At 40.8% G+C, this 15,427-nt stretch overlaps 1 protein-coding gene across 1 annotated transcript in view; it reads right to left on the bottom strand.

Annotated features, from left to right (window-relative positions):
- Positions 1 to 15,427, bottom strand: part of LOC115224806 (condensin complex subunit 1-like) — a 74,343-nt gene that overhangs the window by 35,509 nt on the left and 23,407 nt on the right. The window contains exons 11-15 of the mRNA XM_029795730.2: positions 13,581 to 13,655; positions 11,295 to 11,429; positions 8,553 to 8,637; positions 6,856 to 6,988; positions 4,694 to 4,816 (exon numbers count right to left, since the gene is read on the bottom strand). Coding sequence (XP_029651590.1) covers positions 4,694 to 4,816; positions 6,856 to 6,988; positions 8,553 to 8,637; positions 11,295 to 11,429; positions 13,581 to 13,655 — 551 coding nt within the window. The remainder of the gene's footprint in view (positions 1 to 4,693; positions 4,817 to 6,855; positions 6,989 to 8,552; positions 8,638 to 11,294; positions 11,430 to 13,580; positions 13,656 to 15,427) is intronic.

Below are 15,427 nucleotides of genomic sequence, written 5' to 3'. Positions count from 1 at the left end.
AAACAGAAATGGCTAAGAAGCGTCTACATGAGTCTACGATTTAAAAAAAAATTTACCATCGTTTTTTTTCCATTTTAATGCATTTTTTCGCTATTATATAAGGGAAGCAACTCTCTAAAAATGTCTACGATGAGTCAACGATTTAAAAAAAAATTTACCATCAGATTTTTTCCATTTTTAATGCATTTTTTGCTATTTTTTGGCTATAACTCTCTAAAAATGCTTATATAGTTATTTCCCTTACAAACCCGGGCGATACTGCTAGTTCAATATAAAAACAACTTTCATGCATTTCAAAATAAAGGACTCAATCTCTGTTACTGGTTATTTATATATTTTATATTGCAATTGATGAACAATGATGTTGTTGGTTGCAAGTTTCTAACAAACCACTCACTGGTTAGACATAATTCAGGTAAGGGAGTGTCTGAAGTCAATGGAGAACAAATATCACAAATGGAAGCACTCCGTCAGTTATGACGACGAGGGTTCCGGTTGATCCGATCAACCGAACAGCCTGCTCGTGAAATTAACGTGTAAGTGGCTGAGCACTCCACAGACACGTGTACCCTTAACGTAGTACTCGGGGATATTCAGCGTGACATAGAGAGAGTGACAAGGCCGGCCCTTTGAAATACAGGTACAACAGAAACAGGAAGTAAGAGTGAGTGAAAGTTGTGGTGAAAGAGTACAGCAGGGATCACCACCATCCCTGCCGGAGCCTCGTGGAGCTTTCAGTGTTTTCGCTCAATAAACACTCACAATGCCCGGTCTGGGAATCGAAACCGCGATCCTATGATCGCGAGTCCGCTGCCCTAACCACTGGGCCATTGTGCCTCCACAAATATCACAAAGCACTTCATTTGAAAAGCATTTCTTTTACACTTTTACTTGTTTCAGTCATTTGACTGTGACCATGCTGGAGCACCACCTTTAGTCGAGCAAATCGACCCCAGGACTTATTCTTTGTAAGCCTAGTACTTATTCTATCGGTCTCTTTTGCTAAACCGCTAAGTTACGGGGACGTAAACACACCAGCATCGGTTGTTAAGCGATGTTGGCGGGTACAAGCACAGACACACACATACATATATATTATACATATATACAACAGGCTTCTTTCAGTTTCCGTCCACCAAACCCACTCACAAGGCTTTGGTTGGCCCGAGACTATAGTAGAGGACACTTGCCTAAGGTGCCATGCAGTGGGACTGAACCTGGAATCATGTGGTTTGTAAGCAAGCTACTTACCACACAGCCACTCCTACGCCTACTGATGACATTTACTTCATCTACAGTAAAGTACCTGTTCCTGTCCCTCTATCACTTGACGTAAAGTCTCCTTCCTCAATAAAATACTCCTCCTCAGTTTAGGAGTCTTGTCTTGTGAGTTAATTGGTGATTTGACTAGTGCCAGTGTCGTGTAACAAGTACCCAGTACACTTTGTAAAGTGGTTGGCACCAGGCAGGAGCAACCAAACATAGAAACTATGTTAAAGCGAACACTGGAGTGCAGTGCAGTCTTCTGGCTCAACGGCTCCTGTCCAACTATTAAACCCATACCAGTAAGGAAAGTGGGATCTTTTCGGTTTGAACGGCAGCTTTTAACATAACTTCCACGTAACTAAACACTTTTAAACTTCGTATTCTGGTAGAATGTGTTTATAAAACATCTTTTTCTCTTGGCTTTATTGAGAAAATTCTATAGTTTGTAAGATATTTGTTATTTTTTTCTTCAATTTCTGCAATTTCAACCAATCAATGACGTCCAATGAGGTAAAAAACATTCTGTGCTGTATGAATATATCCCTCATTTAAGAAACAGATTGGGTTTATTTACATTTCTGAAGAAAAAAAGATACCCTTCCCCCCCATCCCTAACCCTAAAACAGATTGAAATGCAATAGATCGATACTAGGGTCACAATTTCATATGATACCGCTAGAAAAAACTGCCGTTCAAACCGAAAAGTGTACATTAAATGATGATGATGATGTACAATGGTGAAAGGCATAAATACATATATGACAGGCCTTACACATAGTTTCCACCGACCAAATTCCACTAAGGTATTGGGTCAAATTCAGACCACAGTAGAATACACTCACTCAAAGTGACCTATCCTTCCACAGGATTTAACAAAGCAAGAATCAGTCACTGAGATGATAGAGTCGATTGAAACAAATTATATCCTCCACTCTGGTACATCATTTCTTTAGCCCTATACCAATATAAGAAATCGTTCATTATCCCCATTTTACATGCATTTTTATGATACTGGCATGGATGGGTTTTAAAGCATCTCATCATACCAAAAGAAACAAAACAGCCAATATTTGTACCCATGGAGGAGGTGGTACCACATAAAAAGCACCCAGTACATACTGTAAAGTGGCTGGCATGAGGAAGGGCTTCCAGCTGCAGAAACCAAGCCAAAATAGACCATGGAACCTGGAGCAGTCCTTGGCCTTGCTAGTTCCTGTCAAACCATCCACGGAAAATGGATGCTGGCAGAATCGTAAGCACGCCGGGCGAAATGCTTAGCAGTGTTTTGTCTGCTGCTACGTTCTGAGTTCAAATTCCGCCAAGGTCGACTTAGCCTTTCATCCTTTCGAGGTCGATTAAATAAATACCAGTTACACACTGGGGTCGATATAATCGACTTAATCCCATTGTCTGTCCTTGTTTGTCCCCTCTATGTTTAGCCCCTTGTGGGTTGTAAAAAAAAAAAAGGTATTTCGTCTGCCTTGACGTTCTGAGTTCAAATTCCACCAAGGTCGACTTTGCCTTTCATCCTTTCGAGGTCGATTAAATAAGTACCAGTTACACACTGGGGTCGATATAATCGACTTAATCCCATTGTCTGTCCTTGTTTGTCCCCTCTATATTTAGCCCCTTGTGGGTAATAAAGAAATAGGATTTCAAATGATGATGATGATGACTTTGTAGTTTTGCCATGGGTTTACAGTTGGTTCTCCTTCCTATCACCAACCAATTTACAATATGGATCAGAGTATTTTATCATGTGATTGTCACAGGGGAGATTGCCTGTGACAAGACTAAAGAAGTCCTTCTGCTTTGTATCAATAATTCAGTCATTGCTCTAACAGACAGGTTGTCTATATTACAGCTTGCTGAGCCCACAGCTCTTCCCATATTACTTTATTACTTATCAGTTTATCTCTATTTATCATCATCATCATCATCATTGTTTAGCGTCCGCTTTCCATGCTGGCATGGGTTGGACGGTACAACTGGGGTCTGGGAAGCCAGAAGGCTGCACCAGGCCCAGTCTGATCTGGCAATGTTTCTACGGCTGGATGCCCTTCCTAACGCCAACCACTCCATGAGTGTAGTGGGTGCTTTTTATGTGCCAGATGAGGCTGGCAAACGGCCACGGTCGGATGGTGCTTTTTACATGCCACCGGCACGGAGGCCAGGCCAGGCTGGCAACGGCCACGATCAGATGCAAAATGTCTGTGTGTGTGTGTGTGTCCTTTGTACAAATCCACAATTTTTCAGTTAGAGGGCTCGCACTTTCTATGGTCACTGAAAACCGTCCAAGGGTTGTCGTGCACATCTTTACATTTCCCCAGTCACCCCGCAAAGTGATTAAAAAAATCAATAGAAGTGACTTTTTTGTGAATTTTCTATCCAAAACCCAATCAAAATGCCCAAAACTTGATACGCCAATTGAATGCCAGCTAGCTGTATGTGATTGGTCGGAGATTTGGACTGTACTTGCACGTATGTGTGCATGCATGCAGCTGTATATGCATGCACTAGTACCATGACCTGGCGTTGCCAGGTCATAGTGCCACTAGTACTTAATTCACATAGAATCTATTTTGGTGACAGAACAAAAGAACTGATTAAATAGAATCTCAGTATAAGCACAGCAAAAGATGGCAAGCTGGTTGAGTCATTAGCACATTGGACAAAATGTTCAGTAGAATTTCGCCCAGTTCATTATGTTCTGAGTTCAAATTCCACCATGGTTGACTTTGTTATACTTTCAGGATGGATAAAATAAGTACCAGTTAAATGCTGGGGTTGGTGTAATGGAATAGCCTCCTATGCCACATTTCAGGCTTTGTACTCGACAAGAAAATTTGTACTTTGAAATGAGTGCTGAGCCTCATAGGGGCTAAGTGGTTGAGTTCTTTTTGAGTGTTAGGCCTCAAGGAGGCGAGGTGGTTGAGTTCCTTTTGATTGTTGGACCTGACGGAGCCGAGTGGCCGAGTTCCTTTCGAGCGGTAGGCCTGACGGCAGCAAAGTTGCAGCAGTCTTTTTGAGCATTATGCCTCATGGAGGTGAGGTGGTTGAGTTCCCTCCAAGTGTTGGGCCTCATGGAGGCAATGACCAAGACCTTTTCACAATATGCTGTGCTTGAGAAGAGGACCCATCAAGCTGTGCAAAATCGCAGTCGTGGCAGATACTGGTGCCACACAAATTGGCACCCGTGCCAGTGGCATGTAGATGCACCCTGGTGTCACGCAAATGGCATGTAAAAGCACCCATTACAGCCTTCCGGCTTACCAGCCCCGGTCAAACCGTCCAACCCATGCCAACATGGACAACAGACATTAAATGATGATGATGATGATAAAAGATGTGCTTATGCAGGCCATAGAAGGACTTGAGGTAACTTAAAAGTTAGAGGGACTTTACATATGAAATAAAAAATACATACTCATCGGACTGAGGCAAATCCAACACAAACACATCAGGCCAGATGGTATTGGCAGCCAGCAAGTACAAACGACTCTTGTTGTAATCTTTCTCGTCAATAGTTGAAACGATTGTATTCATAATTCTGTAAGAAATGGACATATAAAGTTATAGCAGACATACAGTTGCAAAAGAAATTATATAAAAAACTGTGTTTATATTTACAATACAGACTGGCTTCCGTGCCGGTGGCACGTCAAAAGCACCATCCGAACGTGACTGATGCCAGCGCCACCTTGACTGGCTTCTGTGCCGGTGGCACGTTAAAAGCACCAACCTATCGTGGCCATTGCCAGACTCCCCTGGCACCTGTGCCAGTGGCATGTAAAAAGCACCCACTACACTCGCGGAGTGGTTGGCGTTAAGAAGGGCATCCAGCTGTAAAAACACTGCCAGATCAGACCGGAGCCTGGTGCAGCCTCCTGGCTTCCCAGACCCCGGTTGAACCGTCCAACCCGTGCTAGCACGGAAAACGGACATATGGGGATGAATATGTCCCTCGTTTAAGAAACAGATTGGGTTTATTTACATTTGTGAAGAAAAAAATACCCTTCCCCCCACTCCTAACCCTAAAACAGATTGAAATGCAATAGATCGATACTAGGGTCACAATTTCATATGATACCGCTAGAAAAAATTCGACATTTATCCAAAGTTCCACACAGTGGGGCTAACCCTGAAAACACATGCTTTTAAATGATACAGACAGTACCTAAAAAGCATATGTGTGCCTGCAGAAGAATTGGAATCTGTGACTCAAATTATTTGTGAAGTAACACATAAAAGTCCAATGTCCTTCTGACCAAGCTAAACAGGCAAACATGTGTATATGCCTATTCCCTTCACCATGTCACACAAGTAATAAGATATTATATTAATTCTCACCATATCTTTCTACAGCCCTCACTCTTCTAAGCAGTTCTTATCAGATATGTTGGTATCTGGTATAGTACGTGATAACTTTTGAGACATTTATTGTGGTCACACGTGTATATATATATATATACAAGCTGAATGGAAGTGTTTGATGTACACTTGTTCATATATCTACATACATCAGAGTGTGCTGTATGTTAGCTGTTAACCCTGGTGAGAAGCTTACGAACAGCGATGTGTTAGAACCAATGCAGTGTGTTGGTGCTGTGTAGATGTTGTTGATGTTGGTGAGAGACATCATGGTGGCAATAAAGATGGAGGTTGCTGCAATGTGGTCAGTGGTTAGACCTTAGAAAGTCTGGAACTAACTGACATTGAGACTAGAAAGAGGTGAGCTTTTATAGTTGGTGGTAGGCTCAAATTCTTGCTTGGAACAGACTGTCTCATGTGACTTATTTGAAGGCTGCGATTGGTTGGGTTGCATATTGGCGCGCGATAGAGTAGGAGACAAATTGCACCAATACCAAGCAATCGGAGTGGTAGACATAACAGGGTCCAAAACACCATCTAAAGGTTAACCGCTACCGGCTACGTTCGTATGTATATAATACAAGAGAGGAAGCTCACTAGAGTTTGCTACAGTACCATACTTCCTGTGCGGCACACCATCACTCCTACCTCCTTATGTCAATTTTTACTGACATCCATTACTCTCTTATTATCATCTACCTCCACAACCAATCACTACGGTATGTTTGCGCATGCACGCGCACGCGCACACACACACACACACACACACACACGCATGGCAGGCTTCTTTCAGTGTTCGTTTGCAAAATCCACTCACAAGGCTTTGGTAGACCTGAGGTTATAGTAGAAGACACCTGCCCATGCTGCCATGCAGTGGGACTGAACCTGGAACCATGCGGTTGGGAAGCAAACTTCTTACCACACAGCTACACCTGAAAATCTGATAACAACACATTAACCCTCACCGCACTGATTAAATGTTTGTTAGGGATGTAACACACTAATCGTATGCAAATCAGTTCTTGCAACTGCTTTCTATTGGCCAGTAAAAATAAAATATTCATACTATATCATATGAAATGTGGAGAATTCCAGAAAATACCACACAATCAAAAACGTGTTAACTCACTTCCTCTATCTGAAGCACTCGGGAACTGAGCATACTGGATTCTCGCACAATAAGGGTTAATAAAATTCCTACCACTTCTATAGGCTTACCTGTCTGAAGTGTCATCGTCACCAATTATATCTTCATAGTCATCAGGAGACACAGAAGAAAGTTCCTCAAAGACTTCCATCATAGCATTTTCATGACTTGACCATTTCTCCTTCATAAGTACCAGATCAGGATCTGAAGATAAGAGAGGTAGAGGGTAAGAAAAAAGGTTCAAAGGTTTTTAGTTATTTATTTTGATTAAGAATCTGTAATATTATCAAAAATGGCTGTTTATTTAGTTTATCTTTTACTTGATTTAGTCATCAGACTGTGGCCAAGCTGCAGTACAGCCTTTCACAGTTTAGTCAAACAAATCAAACCCGAGTACTTACATTCTTAAAATCTGTTACTTATTCTGCCCATCTCTTTTGTCAAAATTGCTAAGTTATGGGGATGTAAACAAACCAACGCAAGCATAATATATATGATGTGCATCCACACATTTTCTGTCTTTTAAATTCACTCACAAGACATTAGTCAGCCCAGGGCTATAATAGAAGACACTTGCCCAAGGTGCAGTGCAGTAGGACTGAACCTGAAACCAGGTGGTTGCAGAGAGAGCGTCTTAACCACACAGCCATGCCTGCACCTGTTTGTTCCTTCTTGAGCCACGCCTGGCTCATAAGGGCCGGTTTCCCGGTTTCTTGGCGTATAGATTCCCCACCTGGACGGGACGCCGGTCCGTCACAGGTGAGCTGCATGATGCAGGAGGAAAGAGTGACGAAAGAGTCAGCAGAAGTTCGCCATTAACTTCTACCGGAGCCGCGTGGAGCTTAGGTGTTTTCACTCATAAACACACACATCACCCGGTCTGAGATTCGAACCCGCAATCCCTCGACCACGAGTCCACTGCTCTAACCACTAGGCCATGTGCCTCCACCTATCAGAATATGTAATATAATTTAGCAATATCAACTACATATCAGTCTATCTGTCAGTGTAATGGCCAGCAGCAAAGTCTTTGATCACATGTTAACAAAATCAATGCAACATATTCTGAATAATAGCTCATAACAACTGCACTGCAGTGAGTACAATGGAGTCTTGCAGAAGATTGAAACGTGGCACATTAATATCATTTTAATATCCCAATAACTCTGAGCAACTTTCAAACTCCACCCGTCTAACACCCGTGGACATATTTACAAAGTCAGAAAACAGCACAGCTCCCATGATTTTAGGAAACATTTTTTCACGCTGAGAGTTGCTGAAGCATGGAACAAACTGCTGGCATCAATTGTTAGTTGTCGGAGCACTGCATCCTTCAAAACTTCCACGCTTTCTGAGATTCACCAACACTACACCTGATTTTCTCCCCTCCATACACACGCAAGCATGTATCTGACTCATACATTTTTCGCTTTCCAGACATTTGTACATTACTGCATATACTTTATACTCTGACAAGTCGTGGTGCACCTGAGCAATGTATACAATAATTTCATTATTATTATTATTATTATGACTGCAGGGTCAAGGTTTATTGAAGACATTTCCTCTTGTCACTCCTCACATGTTTTCAAGTAAGTTGATATTTCCCTTCAACCAGACATGTTGTCTCAGAAGACGAAGAATACTGCTTATATGATGATGGTACCTCAACTAATTCTTGCTGACCCATGCTTTTGGCTACAAAATTTAGTTTTAGAAACATCTTTCTTTTATCAATTATAGTTATTATAGAAAAAGGTATACTAACCTTCAGATGAACTATTTTCTTCCAACATTTTATCAAGTTTCTCTTTTTCTTGTCTGTAACTTTCAATCAGATCTTCATATTGAAGCTATAAATAAAATAAGCTTAAAATATAGTGACTGTAAGTGAGAATAAGTTCTACTGTTTCATCTCAACCAAGTAGCACATCACCAGATTAGAAAATAGTTTTTTTTATCAAGCTTAAAAAAAAAAAAAAAGTTACTTTGAGTGTTATTTAAGTGAAAGAAATAAAAGAAACGATTACTTAACTACTGAATTAACAATATTCCTCCTTGTCTTAGAAATGATTGTCTTTGGGGATCTGCTGCTTTAGAGTTTATCATTTTTAAGGGTGTATCATCATTATTATTATTCTACACTAGCAGTATCGCCTGGTGTTGCTCAGGTTTGTACGGGAAATGACTATATAAGCATTTTAGAGAGTTACTTCCCTTATATAATAGCAAAAAAAATGCATTAAAAATGATGGTAAATTTTTTTTTAAATCGTAGACTCATCATAGATGTGCGCTAACACCCAGAAGGGCTCGATATGAATCACGACTATAAGATACCCGCTTTTGGTTAAACTGCACCGCAAAATGTGGGAGTAGTTAGGAATCTAAATCGTAGGAGACAGACACTCACACAACTTCACTTTTATATATAAAGATTAGCTTTCCTTGCAGGTGTGGACTGGACAAGATGTCACTCTCAGAAGTTATTGTCCTCCTAGATGGCTTGGAAAATCCTGTTTCACTTGTACAATTCATATTACACGTAGTTTTTATGGCTAGGATGGGCCTGTAGTTGCTAATCACTTTATAAAGGGCACTCGGGGTATTTTACTTGTGAGATGTCTTTTTGCTCTATAAGATCAAAAACGACCTCACTACTTTATGATGTGCTTGCGTACTCAAGACAACACAATTGTAACAAGATGAGAGTTCAGGAACACTGGAAGGGGTGTCTGGTCTTATCTTGTCACATACAAGTTGAAGAAAAGGAACCAAAATCCGTCTGTCTTCAATAACAATAAATAGTAGTTTATTCTTCGATTTCACAGGTAAAATATATACATATATATTTCTTAAGGGCAAACCGGCAGCCAAATCCACAGGACTGTACACAAATGTTCACTCGGGTAAGCCAAGAAGATACGGTGTTCATTCCTGTTTCGAAGAGAGAACTTGTTAGGGCTGCTCTTCTAAAAAGACCGATTTTAACGGGGACGCTTTCAGGTTGCAGTTCCTGCGCATGCGCATGAGGGAACTTCCGGCGGCCTACCAGAAGTAATCCAATTCTGCGCATGCACGATGAAACTTGCACAGTAGCATCACTACACAATCAAGAAGGCAAAAGGGCAGATGGGGGGAGAGAGAGAGAGAGAGAGAGAGCAATAACAGTAGAAGAACCAGAATGCTTAGGTGAATGGCACAAGTATATCTTCATCATTTTAACGTCTATTTTTCCATGCTTGCACAGGCCAGACTTTTCTAGAGGTAGATTTTCAATGGAGAAGCAGGCAAAGTTGCGAGTGAGGCAAAGGTACTTTGCCTGCTTCTCCCCCTCATTATATTCTTCTTTCCTTCTACCTTCTCACACTGTTTCTCCAACCACATCTTGATCATGTATGAACAGCATTTAATCCCATGTTCCAAATCACTTGCTGCTAATTCTTTTTAATTTGGAGGATGCACAGCTCTACTGTCTCAATAATTTCTCTCCTCTCAACCTTTTCCCTAAAGAAAGACTGTCCAAAACTTTTCTATTCCATACAAGTTTACTGTACTTTTCATTGATGTTACTAATTAACCTAAATCTTGACGATAAAGATCAATGCCAGCCCCTTTGGAGTCCGTCTGATCATACATACATACATACATAAGGCGGTGAGCTGGCAGAACTGTTAGCACGCCGGGCGAAATGCGTAGCCGTTATGTTCTGAGTTCAAATTCTGCCGAGGTTGACTTTGCCTTTCATCCTTTAGGGGTCGATAAATTAAGTACCAGCTATGCACTGGGGTCAATGTAATCGACTTATCCCTTTGTCTGTCCCCACTGTGTTTAGCCCCTTGTGGGTAATAAAGAAACACATACATACATACATATACACGACAGTCTTCTCAAAGGGTTCTGTCTACCAAATCCACTTACAAGACTTTGGTCAACCCAGGGCTAGCAGAAGACACTTGCCACAGGTGCCATGCAATGGGACTGAATCTTAAACCATGTAATTGAGAAGTGATGTTCTCACCATAGAGCCATACCTGCACCTGGCAGACAATAATGCTAGAATTTACTGCAACTGGTGTTTACTATTTTGGAGTTGCTTAGTCTTGAAAGACCTGCAAAAATCATCCTCATCATGGAAAATGTTCCTACCTTCAGGCTCAGCAAGTAAAAAGTAATATATAAAAAAAATGTGTATGGTGGTGGTGGTGGAGGGTCTAGTTCTAAACCATATCTTATGCTATAATATCCCAAAAAGTTCATCTAGTCTGATCACTGATGCAATCAATATACTCTGTCTCTACTGGAAGTCAGATATCTGCCAGCTCTTATAGGCCTAAGGAAGGAAGTTTTTTCTCCTTGCTCCTTCATCCAAATTAATTAATCAATGCAATATTTTCCATTTCTTAATTACATTCCTTCATCAGTTAACAAACAGTAAAACTTGAACAAAAAGCAACTAAAATGGAAGAACCCTATTTTAATGATAAAGTAGGGACCTGACAAACACAAACCTTATGTGCAAAGGGATTCATCTGGAGCAAAGCAGTCAAAAGCTGAATGGAATAGCGCCGGACATTAGCTGCTTTATCATTCAAACGACCCACTACAAGACCTGTGAGTTCTTCTTGATGAGATAATGGTAAACACTGAAAAAGAAAGGTTAGTTTGGTTTTATATTTCTTCCAAAATAGAAACATGAAATAAACTATATCAAATAAAATAACAGTAAACAAAACGATACATTTTCCATAAATCATCGTTTTAACATCTCCTATTTCATGTTCGCATGGGTCGGAGGTAATACGTTGAAGCAGACCTTTTACAGCTGGATGCTCTTGCTTAATGACACCCATTTCCAAGCAATGTAATACTTTCTCCCAGGTTTTTATGGAAGATTGCAAACAAACAACTCTTCTTGCAAACCAGGGACATATGTTTATAATTAGCATGCAATTCAACTTCAAGCTAAGGGCACACACATAACTACAATAAGCTTCTTTTCAGTTTCCATCCACCAAATTCACTCACAGAGCTTTGGTCAACCTGGCACAACAGAAGACACCTGCATAAAGTTCCACACAGCGAGACTGAAACTAAAACTACGCAGTTATAAAACAAACTACTTAATTATGCAGCCATAGTTGAACATAGTTGCACGTAGTTACAGTTTACCAGAACCAGGAAAAGTTATTAGAATTTTGAGACAACTATCACAGAATATTGTTGTATTTAGAAATGGTCATTTTGCCAGTTTAGCCAATAAAAACACACGCACTATGTATTTGGTGTTACTTTGCTTCAGCGTTATTTATTTTTTACATTAATCTTAATCTTATTTCAGCCAGAGTTCTTTCGTCACATTTCTGTGACCTCATCAGTGGTCCTTTGCTTTCTTCTTTCTTATTTGTGTCTCTCCTTACTTAACGGTCAGCCATTTTGTATTTTGTATTCTTATTGTATGTCTTCATTTGCGCATGCGTATACCTCTATGTGTGTCTATGTTTAGTTAGTGTGTGGGGGGGAGTGCATGTAATATTTGTATCTTCTGTTTATATACGTTCGTGTAATTTGTTTTTGTTTTTGTGTATTTTTATTTTGTTCATATGTTTACACCTAATTATTATTACTTTTAATGTATATAGTTATTTACTTCCATTTGATTATTTATTTGTGTATTTTATTATTATGTTTTTAGTTTTGTTTATAGTGTTACCAGTTTATGGGGATCTTCTTCTGTCATATGCCGTGGTGTGTGCAAGTGTTCCATTCCAGTTTCCTATTCAGGCTAGGTTTATCTTCTATTATATGTATAGTTTTTATAATCAGCATAGTCACATCACTGAAGACTGAGTCTTTGGGTATGACTGAGCCACATTTTCAGGAATATCATCATCATCGAGTTCACTCTGCCAGGGATGGTGATATTTCCCCCATGGCCAAGCATGTTCTCACACAACACTGCAAACGAGTGACACTGCTTGTATGACAGTCACACTCATTCACAGACACCAAATCTATTCATAAGGCTGTGGTCAGCTGAGGGATATAGTAGAAGACACTTGCCTCCGAGATGCTACACATGGAGACTGACCATGAAGTGAAGAAACTTCTTAACCACACAGCCACACCTGCACCTATGATACAAATGACTGGTTTGCCGTCAGTTATGGTGACAAGGGTTCCAGTTGACCGGACCAACAGAATAGCCTGCTTGTGAAATTAATGTGCAACTGGTTGGCCACTCTATAGACATGTGTACTCTTAACATAGTTCTCAGAGCGATTCAGTGCGACACAGAATGTGACAAGGCAGGCCCTTTCTGAATTACTGGTACAATTAATTTTTGCCAGCTGAGTGGATCTGGAGCAACATGAAATAAAGTGTCTTGCTCAAGGACACAACACATGGCCGGGAATCGAACTCACAATTGTAAGATCTTAAGTTGAATACCCTAACATCTGAGCCAAATGCCTTCACATTATATAGATATTCATCATCGTCGTTTAACGTCCGTTCTCCATGCTAGCAAGGGTTGGACGGTTCGACCGGGGTTCTCGGAAGCCAGAAGGCTGCACCAGGCTCCAGTCTAATCTGGCAATGTTTCTACAGCTGGATGCCCTTCCTAACGCCAACCACTCCGTGAGTGTAGTGGGTGCTTTTTACGTGCCACGAATAAAAAATACATATATACATATACAAATAGATTATATACATACATTCATATACACAACCCTGTGAATGCAGACTCCAATACGAGAAAACAAATAATTAGGGTGGAAACAAAAACAATAACTGACCTGCTGTTGGACAATCTCAAGCCAAATCTGTAAAACTTTACTTCTTACGAAAGCATGCACATCGTGGACATGGTCCTAGAAATAAACAAATGTTGATGGTTTAGTTGGAAGTTTTGAAGTCATGGGTTGTTAAGCATTTACTCCTCTGCAATTGTAAAATGATTGAGTGTTATGTGTGCACACACATTTAAATTTACCTATACACATACATGTTACACCCCATAATCACACTGCATATATTTGTCATACTGCCATACTCAGAGTCACAGACACACACACACATATATATATACATTCAAAATGTGACCGCGTGTGTACCGTTGGCGATTTTTTCCCTTCTCTGGATCTTTCCTTCTCCTATATTTCCGACGAAGAGCTCTGCTCGAAACGTTAAACCCTCCTTCTTTCCTGAGCGTCCAATAATACTATATTTGTTCCAAGTCCTTGCATGTTCTTTTATGCTTTCTTGTTTGGATTAACTTTATATATATATATAGCTGGGTATGTGTGACTTATGCAGATGATTCAATATATCATCATCATTAAACGATGATACATATATATATACACACATACACATCAACATCAATGGAAATTGCAGCTGTGATACCAGTGCCGGTGGCACGTAAGAGAACCATCCGAACATGGCCGTTGCCAGCGCTGCCCCGACTGGCCTCCGTGCCCGTGGCACGTAAAAAGCACCATCCGATTGTGGCTGTCTGCCAGCCTCGTCTGGCACCTGTGTCAGTGGCAGGTAAAAAGCACCCACTACACTCACGGAGTGGTTGGCGTTAGGAAGGGCATCCAGCTGTAGAAACACTGCCAGATCAGACAGGGCCTGGTACAGCCTTCTGGCTTCCCAGACCCCAGTTGAACTGTCCAACCCATGCTAGCATGGAAAGCGGACGTTAAACGATGATGATGATATTCCTTTAGTCTTACTTGTTTCAGTCATTTGACTGTGGCCATGCTGGAGCACCGCCTTTAATCGAGCAACTTGACCCCGGGACTTATTCTTTTGTAAGCCCAGTACTTATTCTATTTTGCCGAACCGCTAAGTAACGGGCACATAAACACACCAGCATCGGTTGTCAAGCAATGCTAGGGGGACAAACACAGACACACAAACTTATATATATATACATATATACGACGGGCTTCTTTTCAGTTTCCGTCTACCAAATCCACTCACAAGGCTTTGGTTGGCCCGAGGCTATAGTAGAAGATACTTGCCCAAGGTGCCACGCAGTGGGACTGAACCCGGAACCATGTGGTTGGTAAACAAGCTACTTACCACACAGCTACTCCTGTATGCACATACATACAAACCCACACATAGACTTAAACCAAGATCAATACCACCTACATGGTCACACATAAACCCAAGTGGAAATACACACACACACGAAGGGCATCTGAGATGAATTATGTAGAAAAAGACCAGATGGTCACAACTTGAATGCCTTTGATAGGTCTACTCAACCAGGGTGGCCCTGGGATGAAACAACAATAGCACAACTAGCATCCAACTTTCTCAGCTGTCTCAGAAAGTCACAGACACACACAGAGAAAACAAAAAAAAAGGCATTTTCTTTAACCCTTTCATTACTGTATTTATTTTGAGATGCTCTGTGTTTCTTTCAATTATTTTAAATATAACAAAGAATTTAATAAAATAACTTACATACAAATCATTGATTGGGCTGGAGCTTAAGTGGAAGACACTTGCTCAAGGTGCTGCACAGTGGGACCGAACCCAAGACTATGTGGTTACAAACTTAACCACACAGCCATGACAGCACCACAGCAGACAATACACAGTAAAAGTGTGGTTAACATGAATGGGA

This window comes from Octopus sinensis, linkage group LG26, assembly GCF_006345805.1.
Source record: "Octopus sinensis linkage group LG26, ASM634580v1, whole genome shotgun sequence".
Taxonomy (NCBI): domain Eukaryota; kingdom Metazoa; phylum Mollusca; class Cephalopoda; order Octopoda; family Octopodidae; genus Octopus; species Octopus sinensis.
The sequence above is the reverse complement of the archived record's forward strand: the minus strand, read 5'-3'. Positions and strand labels throughout refer to the sequence as shown.